This window comes from Lemur catta, chromosome 18, assembly GCF_020740605.2.
Source record: "Lemur catta isolate mLemCat1 chromosome 18, mLemCat1.pri, whole genome shotgun sequence".
In the NCBI taxonomy this organism is placed as follows: domain Eukaryota; kingdom Metazoa; phylum Chordata; class Mammalia; order Primates; family Lemuridae; genus Lemur; species Lemur catta.
In genome coordinates, this window is record NC_059145.1 from 8,257,334 (window position 1) to 8,269,653 (window position 12,320).

Below are 12,320 nucleotides of genomic sequence, written 5' to 3' on the forward strand. Positions count from 1 at the left end.
ATGACAACTTCAGCAGCATCGTCAAGGCGGCGATGTGGGGCCGCCTACGACAGCAGCTCTAAGCTCTTGCAGTTCCAGCTGACAGTCAACATGGTAGCCGTGATTGTGGCCTTCACAGGAGCCTGCATCACGCAGGTGGGTCCTCAGAGGAGCATAACAAAGCCTGGAGGAGGGTGGAGACCCCATGGGGACCTGGGGTCTTGGGGCACCCCAGGTTGTCCGTGTCAGAACACCCAGGATGGGGCACCCGTGGACAGAGTGCCTGCTGGGGGGTGGGGGCTGCATCACAGACCTCAGGTGCAGGCACCAGCCCCGGTGGGGTCGAGGAAATGAGGTTCAGAGAGGTGGTGTGACTTGCCCAAGGTCACCCAACAAATGGGAGATGTCAGACTCACACGCCCATCTGCCTGGCCCAGGCACAGGCCTGGCCTTTGCTCCAGGAGGTGAGAGAAGGAAGGCAGGGCAGGAGGGTGGCAGGGGAGGGGCAGGGCCCAAGGGGGGTCAGGCGGCCAGCTGAGGGCACAGAGCAGTGGGCCTGGGTCCCTTGGTCCTGAGGTGGCGTCTGGAGTGGCCCAGGAGATGCCAGGTGGGGGCAGCCTGGGGTTCTGTCTCACGGGGAGTCAGGGAGGGTCCTGTTCAGATCACTGTGTCTGGGTCCCGAGCAGCCCTGTGCAGTCTGCAGACTCTCTGCCTCTTCACCCCAGCCCTGTGAGGCGGAAACTGTGATGACCCCATTTTACAGAAGCAGAAACTGAGGCTCAGAAGGTGGACTGGCCGGACACCTGCCATTGCTCCCTCAGCCTCCTGGTACCCGGCCAGCCTGCCTCCTGCAGGGGCTGACCAGCCTGGCCTGGGAGGAGAGGGTGGGCTCCCTTAGCCCCGAGGAACCTCCAAGGCCTGACCCCTCCCAGCAGCCACCTGGGCCGACCAGCCCCTGCCCCCAGGAGCCCTCAGAGGCCCAGAGTGCAGCCGTGCTCCGGAGCTGTGTGGCCCCAGAACGCTGCTCCCCTCTTTGCATCTGGAGCCTGGGGTGTACTGGCAGGTCCCTCCACCCCAGCCCTGAGAGCCAGCCCTGGGCTGTGGCTGAGTTCCCTTCTGCCCCAGGGCCCGCCCTCCTGGTCTGCGGAGAGCGGCTCCCTCTAGTGGCAGCTGGGGGGACACTCCCATGGCAGCAGCAACTCACAAGGCTTCTTGGAGACCGGGCCTTGATGCCCATAGGGAAACTGAGGTTCTGAGATGACTATCAGTTGCCTGAGGTCTCCAGTTGAGTTGGTGGCGTGGTTATGCAGGCACTGGTGGGGAAATAGGTGGATGTGCCCCTGAGGCACATGGAATCAGAGAAGGCCGAAGGGCAGGAAGAAGCCAAGGGCTGGGGAGGCTGCCTGGAGCCCCAGGCGTGGGCAGCAAGGCTGGTCCCACGAGAGGTAGGAGACGGCCGGGAGGAGGGCCGTGGTGAGCACGTGGGAGGTGAGTGAGGGCACGGGCTGCAGGCACAGGGCCTGGGGAGCTGCACTGAGAGACGACAGGGTGCCCCTGGGCTTACCGGGTCTGTGGGCTTCCTGGAGGAGGTGCTCCACAGGCCACCAGGTGGATGACAGCAAAGCCACAGAGAGAGGTCTGGGCTAGAGAGAGGCTACGTGGGGGACAGCTGGGTCCCCGAAGCCAGGGAGACAGGTGTGGGGGAGAGCAGGGCCACCAGGACACAGAGTCAGAAGGACGGAGGAGCCCAGAGAGGGAGGAGGGCCGGGAGAGCGGGGCTGGGAGTGCAGGGGCCAAGTGCGGCAGGGAGGCCGCGAGATGAGGCTGGGGAAGGGTTCCCTCAGTTTGTGACACAGAAGTCAATGATGACCTTGGAGAAAGGCATTTTGGAGGTGTGGAGGGGCCAAAATCTAGCTGCTGTGGACAAAGCACTCAGGGGTGTGAGGAGGGAGGAGTACAAGTGGATCCATGGATCCAGTTCCTTTGGGCAGTGTAGACCACGTGATATGATTGTGTGTGGAACAAAATAACAATAGTGCAATCCCCATCTCAGCCAAAGAGAAGGGTCTGGAGGGATCCCTGGCAGAAAGTGGATGGTGGTAACCTCTAAGTGGTGAGGTCCTTGGTGAGTTATAGCTTCTTCTGCTATTCCTTACTTGTCCAAATTTCCTATCATGAAAATGCATTATTTTTGGAATCATCGATGTACACAATAATTTTTTAAGGTAAGGTGGGGTGATAGGAGGCAAAGAGAAATTGAGGGACAGGAGAGACAGAAGGAGGCAGTGGGAGGTGGCGGGGGTGGGGCCTGTCCAAGACAGGGGCGGGGCCTTGCTGAGATAGGGGCGGGGCCTTGCTGAGATAGGGGCGGGTTCCTGTGGGGGTCGGGAGACCGTCTCATGGGGCGGGGGATTCGGCCTTACCCAGGAGAGACCCTGCCAAGGGGGCTGGAGGGGAGGGTGTGAGATGGGGACAGGAGGCTAACCTTACTGGAAGGCAGGGAGTTGGTGGCCACTGGGCCTGGGGGACTCAGTTTTCTCCTGAGGGCAAGACAAGGCTGGGGTGGGCAGGTCTGTGCTGTTCTCAGCCTGCTCGGGAACCCCAGGGGCCTGCTGCTCCCATGCGGAGCCCTGCATAGCTTCAGAGCAGCGGCGGGTGGGCTGCTGCCGTGACAGCCCTGTCCGTGGCCGCTGTCCCCAGGACTCCCCTCTGAAGGCCGTGCAGATGCCCTGGGTGAATCTGATCGTGGACACGTTAGCCTCCCTGGCGCTGGCCACCGAGCCGCCCACCCAGACCCTGCTTCTGAGGAGCCCTACGGCCGCAACAAGCCCCGCATCTCAAGGACCCTGATGAGGAAGATCCTGGGCCACGCCGTCTACCAGCTCACCCTCATCTTCACCCTGCTCTTTGTTGGTGAGTCCCCCCGGTCCGCCCGGCCCCCTGTGGCAGGGTCACCACCTTCTGGGTACACCGTGGCCCAGACCCAGCCTTCTGGAATCACATCTGCCTCCTGTTTTGCTAGTGGGGAAATTGAGGCCCAGGGAGCTCGAGGAAGTTGCTCAAGGCCATGCAGCCAGTCTTGGGCAGAGCCAGGCCGTGTCCCAGGTCTGGCTGACCCCACAGCCACCAGGGGCTTTTTCCACTGATGACAGCTCCCGACACCAAGCACACACTGTGCACCTCGTCACAGCCCGTGGGAGCCTGAGGCTGGGAGGGGGACGTCACTCACCCCCAGTCTGGCCCATTCCAGCACCTCATCCTCTGTCAAGGAAGGTATCCCGCCGAGACTTCCTTCGGGAAATGCCACACGTGCCCGAATAACCGCCACCTCTTTTCACAGCACTTCCACTTAGGCCCCCTTGTTTCTGTCTTCTAACCACTCGGCGGGCAGGCGCCTTGGCCTCCACCCCACATCACACACACTCAAGGGCACTGAGTCTCAGAGAGGTGAGGTGAATTGCCCAAGGGCACACAGCCTGTCTGAGGAGGAGCCTGGGCAGAGAACCAGGTCTGGCTGGGGCTGAGACTGGCCTGGTTTCCATGGGTGCTTCAGAGAGGATCCTGGCAAAGCCTGCCCCATGTCACAAATGGGGAAACAGAGGCCCAGAGAAGGGAAGGGTCTGGCCCACAGTCACACAGCAAGTCAAGGCCAGTGCAGCGTCCCCAGTCTGGGGCAGCTCCCTTTACATGAGCCTCCTGCAGCTGCACCTTCACTTGTCCTCGGGCCCGAGTACCAGGGAGGTGGGGCCTGGGGCCTGTTCCTCGGAGGACAGTCATCTTCTGTGAACTTGGAAGGTAACATGATGTTACCGCAGGAACCCGAGGGGCCTGAGGACACATTTCACTCCTGTAAAATTTATCTCAAAGAGCCTTAGAGGAGGCCGCGTATGTAAATGCCAAGCTAGAAGAGGCCCCGAGGCCGCTGCGGGGCAAGGAGAGGAGAAGGGTGGCGTCAGCTTGCTTGCGGCGTCCCCACCTGAGCGCGGCCTGCGCTGCGTGGTCCCGGGTCCAGCTAGAATCTCACAGCCAGGAAACTCCTCAAGCCCTCCCGGTACCGCTTCACTCAGCTCGGCAGAAGGATACAGGACTGTGTCAGACACCCCGTCAGTGGCGTCCACACAGCAGACCCCCGAGTCCCCACCTCCTGCAACAGCGCTGGTGTGAGAGAATGAGGCCACACGGGTGGGTTGGAGCCAGCTCGAGCTCCATATAGGATTGGCATCTCTTGTAACAGCCCCAGGAGCTTCCAGAGGTCTCAGCAAGGGACATGCTAAGTTACGAAAAGCAGCACTTTTAGGGGAGCCCAAAGCCATGGCCTCCCAGTCCAGAATGAGTTTGCCAATCTGTGCTCACTTTTTACAAGCACTGTCACCTGGTAACACAGCTGGCGTGCCACCTTTACCAGATTGCCACAGCAAAAGTGGAAGACAGTTCCCCCAAGGGCTTTCTCCCCTAGGGGAGAAAGGCTGCTGCCAACCTTTCCCTCGTGCTCGCCAACCAGCCAACAGCGCAGCCCCGCCTGCCCCCCACTGTCCGGATGTGCCTGCACGTCCGGGTGATTGACCTCACTGCTCAGAAGAGGACCCCAGGAGGGCCAGGCATGTCCCCCGCCACCACCCTCAGCCCAGCCCCCGCCCTCTCCTCGGCAGGTGAGAAGATGTTCCAGATCGACAGCGGGAGGAACGCGCCCCTGCACTGGCCACCCTCGGAGCACTACACCATCATCTTCAACACCTTCGTCATGATGCAGTTCTTCAACGAGATCAATGCCTACAAGATCCACGGCGAGCGCAATGTCTTTGATGGCATCTTCCAGAACCCCATTTTCTGCACCATCGTGGTGGGCACCTTTGCCATCCAGGTAGCCAGGCCCCTGACCCCAACCTGGCCTGGGGCGGGCAGTGAGAGAGCGCAGCCCTCCATGCCTACTCTGGAGGCCTGTCTCTGTCTTCTCTGCCCCCTGTGACCTCCAGATAGTGATCGTGCAGCTTGGAGGGAAGCCATTCACCCGCTCTCCGCGGCAGATGGACCAGTGGATGTGGTGCATATTCACTGGGTTAGGAGAGCTCATTTGGGGCCAGGTACATTCTGCGTAGGTTGCAGGAGGTGTCTCTTAGCAGGGGAATCCAGAGTCTGGCATTGGGAATGCAGGAGCCCCAGGAGTGGGTCCTAGGCTCTGCCATGATTCACTGCCTGACCCTGGGCAAGATCCTCCCCATCTCTGGGCATCTGAGCAATGGGCGTTGGCCTAGGTCCCAAATACTGGTCCTCTGGGTACCACCACTCTATATTTTGCCTTATATCTGTGTACCACTACACCCATTATTTACTAAATATTTTTTTTCGATTGTATCAGCTTTTTAAAACTTATATGTATTTGAAAAGGCGATGTTATATTACTAACATGACTAGAAAATCAGGATCACTTGTCATAAATAGAAGCTAACAAAAAATTAATGTAATGAGAATGATGTTACTAAACTCTTGGTAGATGCCACAGCCTGCCAGGGCTCAGAGCCTGAAGCCACCTTGTTAGAGAGGGACGTTAGTCAGTGGTCTGCTGGTGCTGTAGCCTGCTGGCACTGAGCAGAGTCCTTTAGAGGGCTGAGAGGGCAGATAAGAGAGACAAACTCTGCCACGTCGCAGTGTTACTCAGTGCCGTGCCTGTGGCCCTCTGAGATCCTCCCCAGCTTTGGGGGCTGAATGTTCTTCCAGCTTTAAACCCAGAACGTCTCCCACCAGTTCCCTTCCCTACGTTTGCCCAAGTTCCAGTTCACACACACACAGACACACACACACAAACACACACCCATCACAACTCTGACAGCTTGCAGCTGAAAGACTCCTGACCCAGGACACTGTGCTTGGGAGAGGGACCAGAACCAGTCCTGGGCCAAAGGGGCTTTATTCCCCAGGTGCTCGGACAGCCAGGCAGCGGGGACCCCAAGCAGTCAGAGACATCATTCTTGCCTTCATGCTGTCTCCAAGCTAGAGCGAGAAGCTAAAGTGGCAACAATTAACTAGAAATAAAGAAAGTTTAGTTTCATCCAAAAGGACCTTCTTTAAACTTTGAAGCTTCTTTGGAGAGTTAATAAACTAGATCTGACTAGCAACCCCATTCCCTGGGCACCCTCAGAGCTGGGCCATCTTTATCCCGTGGGGAGCTCTTGGTGTCTGGGGGAAGGGACTCGTAAGGACTAAGGTCGATGCCAGTGGGCAGTGCTGGCCTTAAGGTCCCACGGAGCCCCCAAGGCTGAGTGTTCAGGCCAGCACCTGCCTGTCCCTATGGGAGATTTAAGGGGCCACTGACATCTGCCACCTCAGCCTCCCTGCAGGGCCTGCCTCTCAGGCCTCAGCCCCGTGGACAAGCCCTCTGGGGCAGGAGTAAGAAGGAAGGCATATCCGCTTTCCGTGTAGCCTTCCCAGCCAAGGATTGGCCGCCCCCAGGGCACCCAGGCCCTGCACTCCTGTTCCTCAGGCTTGGGTGCCCCAGGACCCAATGTCCTCAGGTGGGATGAGCCCAAGACACCTGAGGACCAGCCACGGGCCAGGCTTTTGCAGGACAAGTCAGACATTCCACCTCACTCAATCCTCACCACTCCCAGAGCTGCCCCCAGCTCTACAGATGGGAAAACCAAAGCTCAGAGAGGTTAAATCACTAGCCCAAGGTCACAGGACCAGGACCCTGTGGGGAATTCCAAGGCACATCTGCCCAACTCCTAAAGACCAAGATTTTCCACTATGGCCCCCAACTCTGGATGAATGAGTCAATTAAAAAGCAAATTAGTAAGAAATTGTAAAAGACTGAGTTGAGGAGCAAGTGAGGCGGGTTAAGGAGTGAACTGGTCACATGACTAGGTATGTGGGTAAGAGGAGAGGAGGGAGGGAGGGGAGAAAACTATGCAGAAGGACGGCCCACTCGCCCTGACGGGCTGGTTCCCTTGCGCGTCATCGCCACCATCCCCACCAGCAGGCTCAAATTCCTCAAGGAGGCTGGCAGGCTCTCTGCAGTCCTCTGTATCTCTGGTTTGTGCTCTTTGTAATTAATGGGATTTGTCTGCGTTTTCAACACTATACTGAGCAATAACAATAAATGCACACGTGGAAACGCAGACACCATACTCATCAGAAGGCCTTTTTCCACAGGACAGCTGCGCCCCCGCCCTCCGTGGATTTGAACTGAGGGAAAGTGCATCCCTGGGAGGGAGGGCACTTTGCCCAAGGGTACACAGCTCAGGGGGTGACCTCTCTCCTTCCACCAGGTCACTCCTTTTGAACATCCACCATTTGAGGAAGACAGGCTTACCCTGCCATGAGCCATTAACCTATGAGGAATGGCTGGCCATCTCAGAGAGGAAGACTTTGGGGGAAGGGACCTCAGGAGGAAGAGGAGGAGATTCAGGGGCAAAGGGGCTGGGAGGTGGGGGGCACAAACTGGAGAAAGTTAAGAATGGCCTGATTTGGGGTCTGGATTAACCAGAGGAAGGAGATGGAAAATATGGACGGAGAATGTGTGTGACATCCCCTACTGGGGAGAGGCAAGGCAGAGGGAAGCCTGGCACCCTAGGAGTCTGAACCTTACAAACCTCTGCTGAGCACTGGCAGAGAAAGAGAATATGCCCAGACCAAGAAATCAATCTCTAAGGTTGGCCCAAAGGTTGAGGGTTACACACACAGCCCTCCCAGATCTTCTCACCTTGAAGCACTCCCAAGATCAAGCACCACAGGCCCATCCAACTTCCAAACACGCTTTCATATCCAAGGGTTCATTTAATCCCAACATCAACCTTCAGAGTCCGTTTTATCAAAATCCCCACTCAAAAGAGGAGGAGACAGCAGCTCAGAAGAGCATGTCCACCTAACAGGTCGGAGATCCAGTCCTGACGCCGGCATCCGCACTCTGAACCTCTATATCACAGCGCCTGTCAGTCCTACCAGAAAGACCTTAATGAGTAAGTTACAGTTCTGTTGCTTGTTCCTAAGAAAAAAGCAGGAGAGCTAATCTACTCATGCTCCCCCGCCCCGAGAAATCATCCCACAATGTTCATCATAAAGCCGGTCGCACCCCGAACCGCAGGGAGGCGTGTGAAGCTGTAGTTGGTAATCATTTCTTTCCTGGGTCTCAGGAAAAGGGTAGGCTTGCTCAGGACAGAAGACCCACCAGAGTTTCTGATTCCAAAGTCCCCGCGTCAGAGTCGCCATGGTAACCAGAGCCCCACCCCTTGGGGCGCGCGTTTCGGCAAGGACAAGGGGCGGGGCCACGGGAGGGCGGGCCGTGGCCTGGGGAAGGCTCGGAACTTTAGTGCTTGCGGGGCGCGATGCCGCCCGGAGGCTCTTGAGCCCCGGCCCGACGGCTTGCCAGCCCGGCGCCGGAAGTGAGCTGTTCGGAGGCGCACCCGGGAGCTGCCACGTCCGAGGCCCGGAGCCGCCACCGCCGCAGTCATGGTGAGTTTTGGAACTGGGAAGGCCAAGCAGGGTTTGGGCCACGGTCACGGCCCTCACGGGTTCCTCGGCCGCGCTGAGGTTCAAAGCCCTGGCTGGGGCCGTTCAGCTCCTCTCCACCGCTTTGAGGTTTGGGGGGCTCTGGCCTGTCCCTGCGGACCTTTCAGAGCGGAAGGCCAGGGGTGAGGCCGCGGAGCCTCCTGGAACTCCGACGACCGCGTCGCTGTCGCGTCTCCTGCTAACCTCTCCTGTCCTCTTCCGTCAACAATTCTCTTCTGTCAAAGCCAAAAACACCATAGGAGCTGCTGTATCTGATACCGACCTCTTAGTAAGTTCGAAGTATTGTTCGTAATCTCAGCCTGCTAACAGCCTTGTGAAGTAGGTGCCGTTATTATCAACACTTTACAGATGAGGAAACGAGGTTCAGCGAAGTGAACCTCACAGCTGGTAAATGGCAGAGCCGAGATTCGAACCCTCCTAACCATTCCGTTTTGCCATCTGCTACCTCTCACAGCAGAGATGATTGAACAGTTGCTCGGGTAGGGCCCTCGGGTATGGAGGACTCTTCAGGAAACTGATGTAAGGACGAGCTCAATGAATCTCTAAGGGCGGGGCTCAGTTTTTTTAATCTCTGTAGTATCCGCAATGTACATTCAGTCCACACTTACCCACTGAGTGAATGAATGAGAACTAATGGATGAAAGTATCTAGACTGAGCCTGGCACAGTCTAGCAAACGTGTGCTCTTAGGAAAATGGGTGTGCCTCAGCAGCAGGTTTGAGGGAACCTGCAGGAACCCAGAAATCAGAACACTGGGTTAGTTCTTGCTCTGCAGAGGGTTTAGGTGTTAAATCATTCACCTCTTTTGGCCTCTGGTTTTTTCGCTGTTGAACAGAATTGGGGGCTCTTACACTCCTGACAGTCAGCTCATTCTAAATGAATTTTTAACTCATCTGATTATGAAGAGGGGAATTGTTTTAAATGCTGCCTCTTACTACTTAACAAGGACCAGATAACAGTCAGTTGCTCAGGAGAAAGTACTCTAAGGTTTTCCTTGTTTAGAAGCATGGTTCACCAACCCTGGCTGGTGGGTGAGAGAGGTTAGAAATAAATGCTGATTATTTCTAAGGTCCTTTGGAAACCTGGGATGAAACTATCTCTTAGTAAACTTTCTTCCTGACTATTTATCCTTCAGCCATTGGATTTAGGGGATTCGGTGTAACAACTACTTTATGTTCTAGATAGGTAGCTTTCATTTGGATTGGAAAGCTTTGTGAGCCGAGAGGACGTTAGGGGGTGGGGCTTTTTTCCCAGCTCTGCCTTTAACTACCTCTCTGACTTTGGCAAGTGCTTTCTCTTCTATAGGCTCCTTCAGTTCCTTAGTCTATCAGGTGGCTCTGCCTTTGGTACCTCTCAGTGCACATGTGAAAGCACTTTGTAACCTGCATAGCTCGGCACATGGAGAAGACTCCTTATCTTCCTTACTTGCTTCTGCAGACCTTGGGGGCTCGCTTTTAAGGGAGTCTAGAATTTGTTGAGAGAAGCTGTGCTGACTTGGTGTGTACTTCTTGAACTGCTTTGTAGCCATCCTCTTCCCATGTCTACCTTTCTGAAAAGTCAAGTTAGACTTTATACCTATAGGGCTTGTGCTGGAAAAGATGAAATGGGGGAAATGGTAAAAATTGTCTGTTCCATTCTGATTCAAGCAGCAGAGAATTCAAGAATTTTTTTTTTTATTTTAAAAAATAAAAAGAAATGTCTGTTCCAAACTGAAACCTCCTTTTTAGTCTCCCTCTCTATCCCAAGAATTTAGAGCATAGTGGTTGAGCAAAGAAAAAAAAATAACGTTTTTGTTCGTTTATTTATTCATTCAGCAAATAGTTCCTGGGTTCCTTCTGTGAGTTTTTTCCATTTGCAAAGTTCTGTGCTGGATGATTTGAGGAGATTTAGGACTGAAGATGGCTCAGACCATGGCTCCAGGGAGCTCACCTTCTAGTGGGGAGAAGAAACAACATAAAGTGTTATAGACATTCCATGCCAAAGATAAGCATGGGAGTCCAGCCATTTGGGGATCTGAGAATCTTCAAAAGGGCGTGGGGCAGGGTGTGTAATTAGAACTGGACCTCAAAGAATGGGTAGGAGAGCAAAGACCATGACAGCTATGTTCCAGCCCTACAAACTGTTTAACCCAGAATCCCACCAGGTGACAGTCTAGGGTCTGTCACAAGGGGTGGACCAGGGAGCAGCCTCAGAAAAAACTTGAATCAAGTCTTAGGTAATAACTCTGTTATTCATATCATATCTACTGAATAGAATTGGGGGTTCTTATACTCTGACATTCTGCCTGAAACATCAGAGGATCTCTCATCCTGGAAGGGAACACCAGCTTAGCTCCCTTGGGGTTCCTCCTCATCCTCAAAGGTAGCCAGGACTGCTTGCCATTCCCCCACGCACTTCAAGCTCTCCCAGACCTGTGTGTCTTTGCTTGTGTTATTCCCTCTGCGTGGTCCGTACTTTTCCCCTGTGCACCTGCCAAATTCCTACTCATCATCTGAGGCTCAATTCATATCTACCACCACCACCCACCTCAGGCTCCTACAGCATATGTAAATCACTGTAAAGGATTTATCTTGAGCAGGCCCAGTGGCTCGTGCCTGTAATCCTAGCACTTTGGAAGTCTGAGGTGGGAGGATCGCTTGAAGCCAGGAATTCAAGACCAGCCTGGGCAATGTAAGAAGATCCTGTCCCTAGAAAAAAAAAAATTTTAAATCAGCCAGGCGTGGTGGCATGCATCTGTATCTGTAGTCCCAGCTACTCGGGAGGCTGAGATGGGAGGATTGCTTGAGCCCAGGAGTTGGAGGCTGCATTGAGCTATGATGATGGCACTGCACTCTAGCTCAGGCAACAGAGCAAGAACCTGTCTCAAAAAAAGAAAAAAAAAAGGATTTATCCTGCCATGTTAGGGTTATTTATGTGCAAGCTTCTCAAGGGCAAATAGTACCTCTTATTCATGTCTATCTCCAGAGCTTGGTGAAAAAGAAGGTACTTTGTTCACTGAATGAAGGAACAGACATAGTCAAGAGCTTCAGAAATAATTGTTGGATTTATTGAGATGATTGTATTCTAACTGCCATCGGTTACTTTACCAGCAATATCTTTGGTTCTAGGTGTCAGTAATTAACACTGTGGACACCTCCCATGAGGACATGATTGTAAGTATTCATTTAGCCTTCCCTCCTAGGCTGTGGACATGGGCGTTTCTGTGGGGGTGGGGGGCAGTTTGGGTTTTTTATTGCCCCTCTTTGTTGCTCATTCATGAATCCAGCTGTGGCTTTGCAGCAGTTGCCAGTTAGGCTGTACCCTCAGGGGTACACTTAGTCTCCCCAGCAGTTCCCTCTGAGTTGGCAGGGCTATGGCAGTCTGGTCACTCTCTGCTGGGAGGAATCTGGGAATGGCCTGTCACTTAAGTCTCTCAGTCTTGTGGTCAACACAGTACCCTGCTCTGGGATGGAGGCTGAATGGGTACAAAGGTTTGACAATAGTGTTCCCTCCTGTCTTCCTCCTGGTATCACTTCTTAGCCCATTGGAAAGGGGCTTAAAGGAAGAAAGAAGGCAATATAAAGACAGGCTGAAAGCCCAAGGCAGAGGCAGGTGAAATCACCACAGGCAATAGGCTGGACAAGGCCCTTTGAACCGGAAGTCATTACTCAGGGCACTTCCTGAGAGAAAAACACATGGCTCAGTATAGGACAGGGCTGCAGGAGAAGGTACAGAGGTTAAAGTCTCCACCAGGAAAAATGTAGACTCTGCTTCATTCAGGGCCACATAGTCCAAGCAGCCTTTGAGCAAGATTCAGGTCAGTCTTGGAGCGTTTCATGCTGGGCATCTTGCCTTCACAAC

The 12,320-nt window shown here is 54.5% G+C and overlaps 2 protein-coding genes across 3 annotated transcripts in view; both read left to right on the top strand.

The window, feature by feature from the left end:
• Positions 1-8,358, top strand: LOC123623630 (plasma membrane calcium-transporting ATPase 2-like). Its single transcript, XM_045530960.1, is given in 8 exon segments — positions 1-135; positions 2,680-2,785; positions 2,788-2,892; positions 4,629-4,840; positions 4,953-5,060; positions 6,927-7,005; positions 7,845-7,903; positions 8,173-8,358. Coding segments are annotated over 8 exon segments (990 nt in total).
• The window catches only part of SEC13 (SEC13 homolog, nuclear pore and COPII coat complex component), a 21,056-nt gene continuing 17,023 nt past the window's right edge, over positions 8,288-12,320 (top strand). Inside the window, exons 1-2 of one of the 2 annotated variants that reach the window (XM_045529725.1) lie at positions 8,288-8,424; positions 11,588-11,632. In XM_045529725.1, coding sequence (XP_045385681.1) covers positions 8,422-8,424; positions 11,588-11,632 — 48 coding nt within the window. In that variant the 5' untranslated portion in view covers positions 8,288-8,421. Of the gene's footprint in view, positions 8,425-11,587; positions 11,633-12,320 lie in introns of those variants that run through there. The other variant, XM_045529726.1, reaches the window with a different exon arrangement.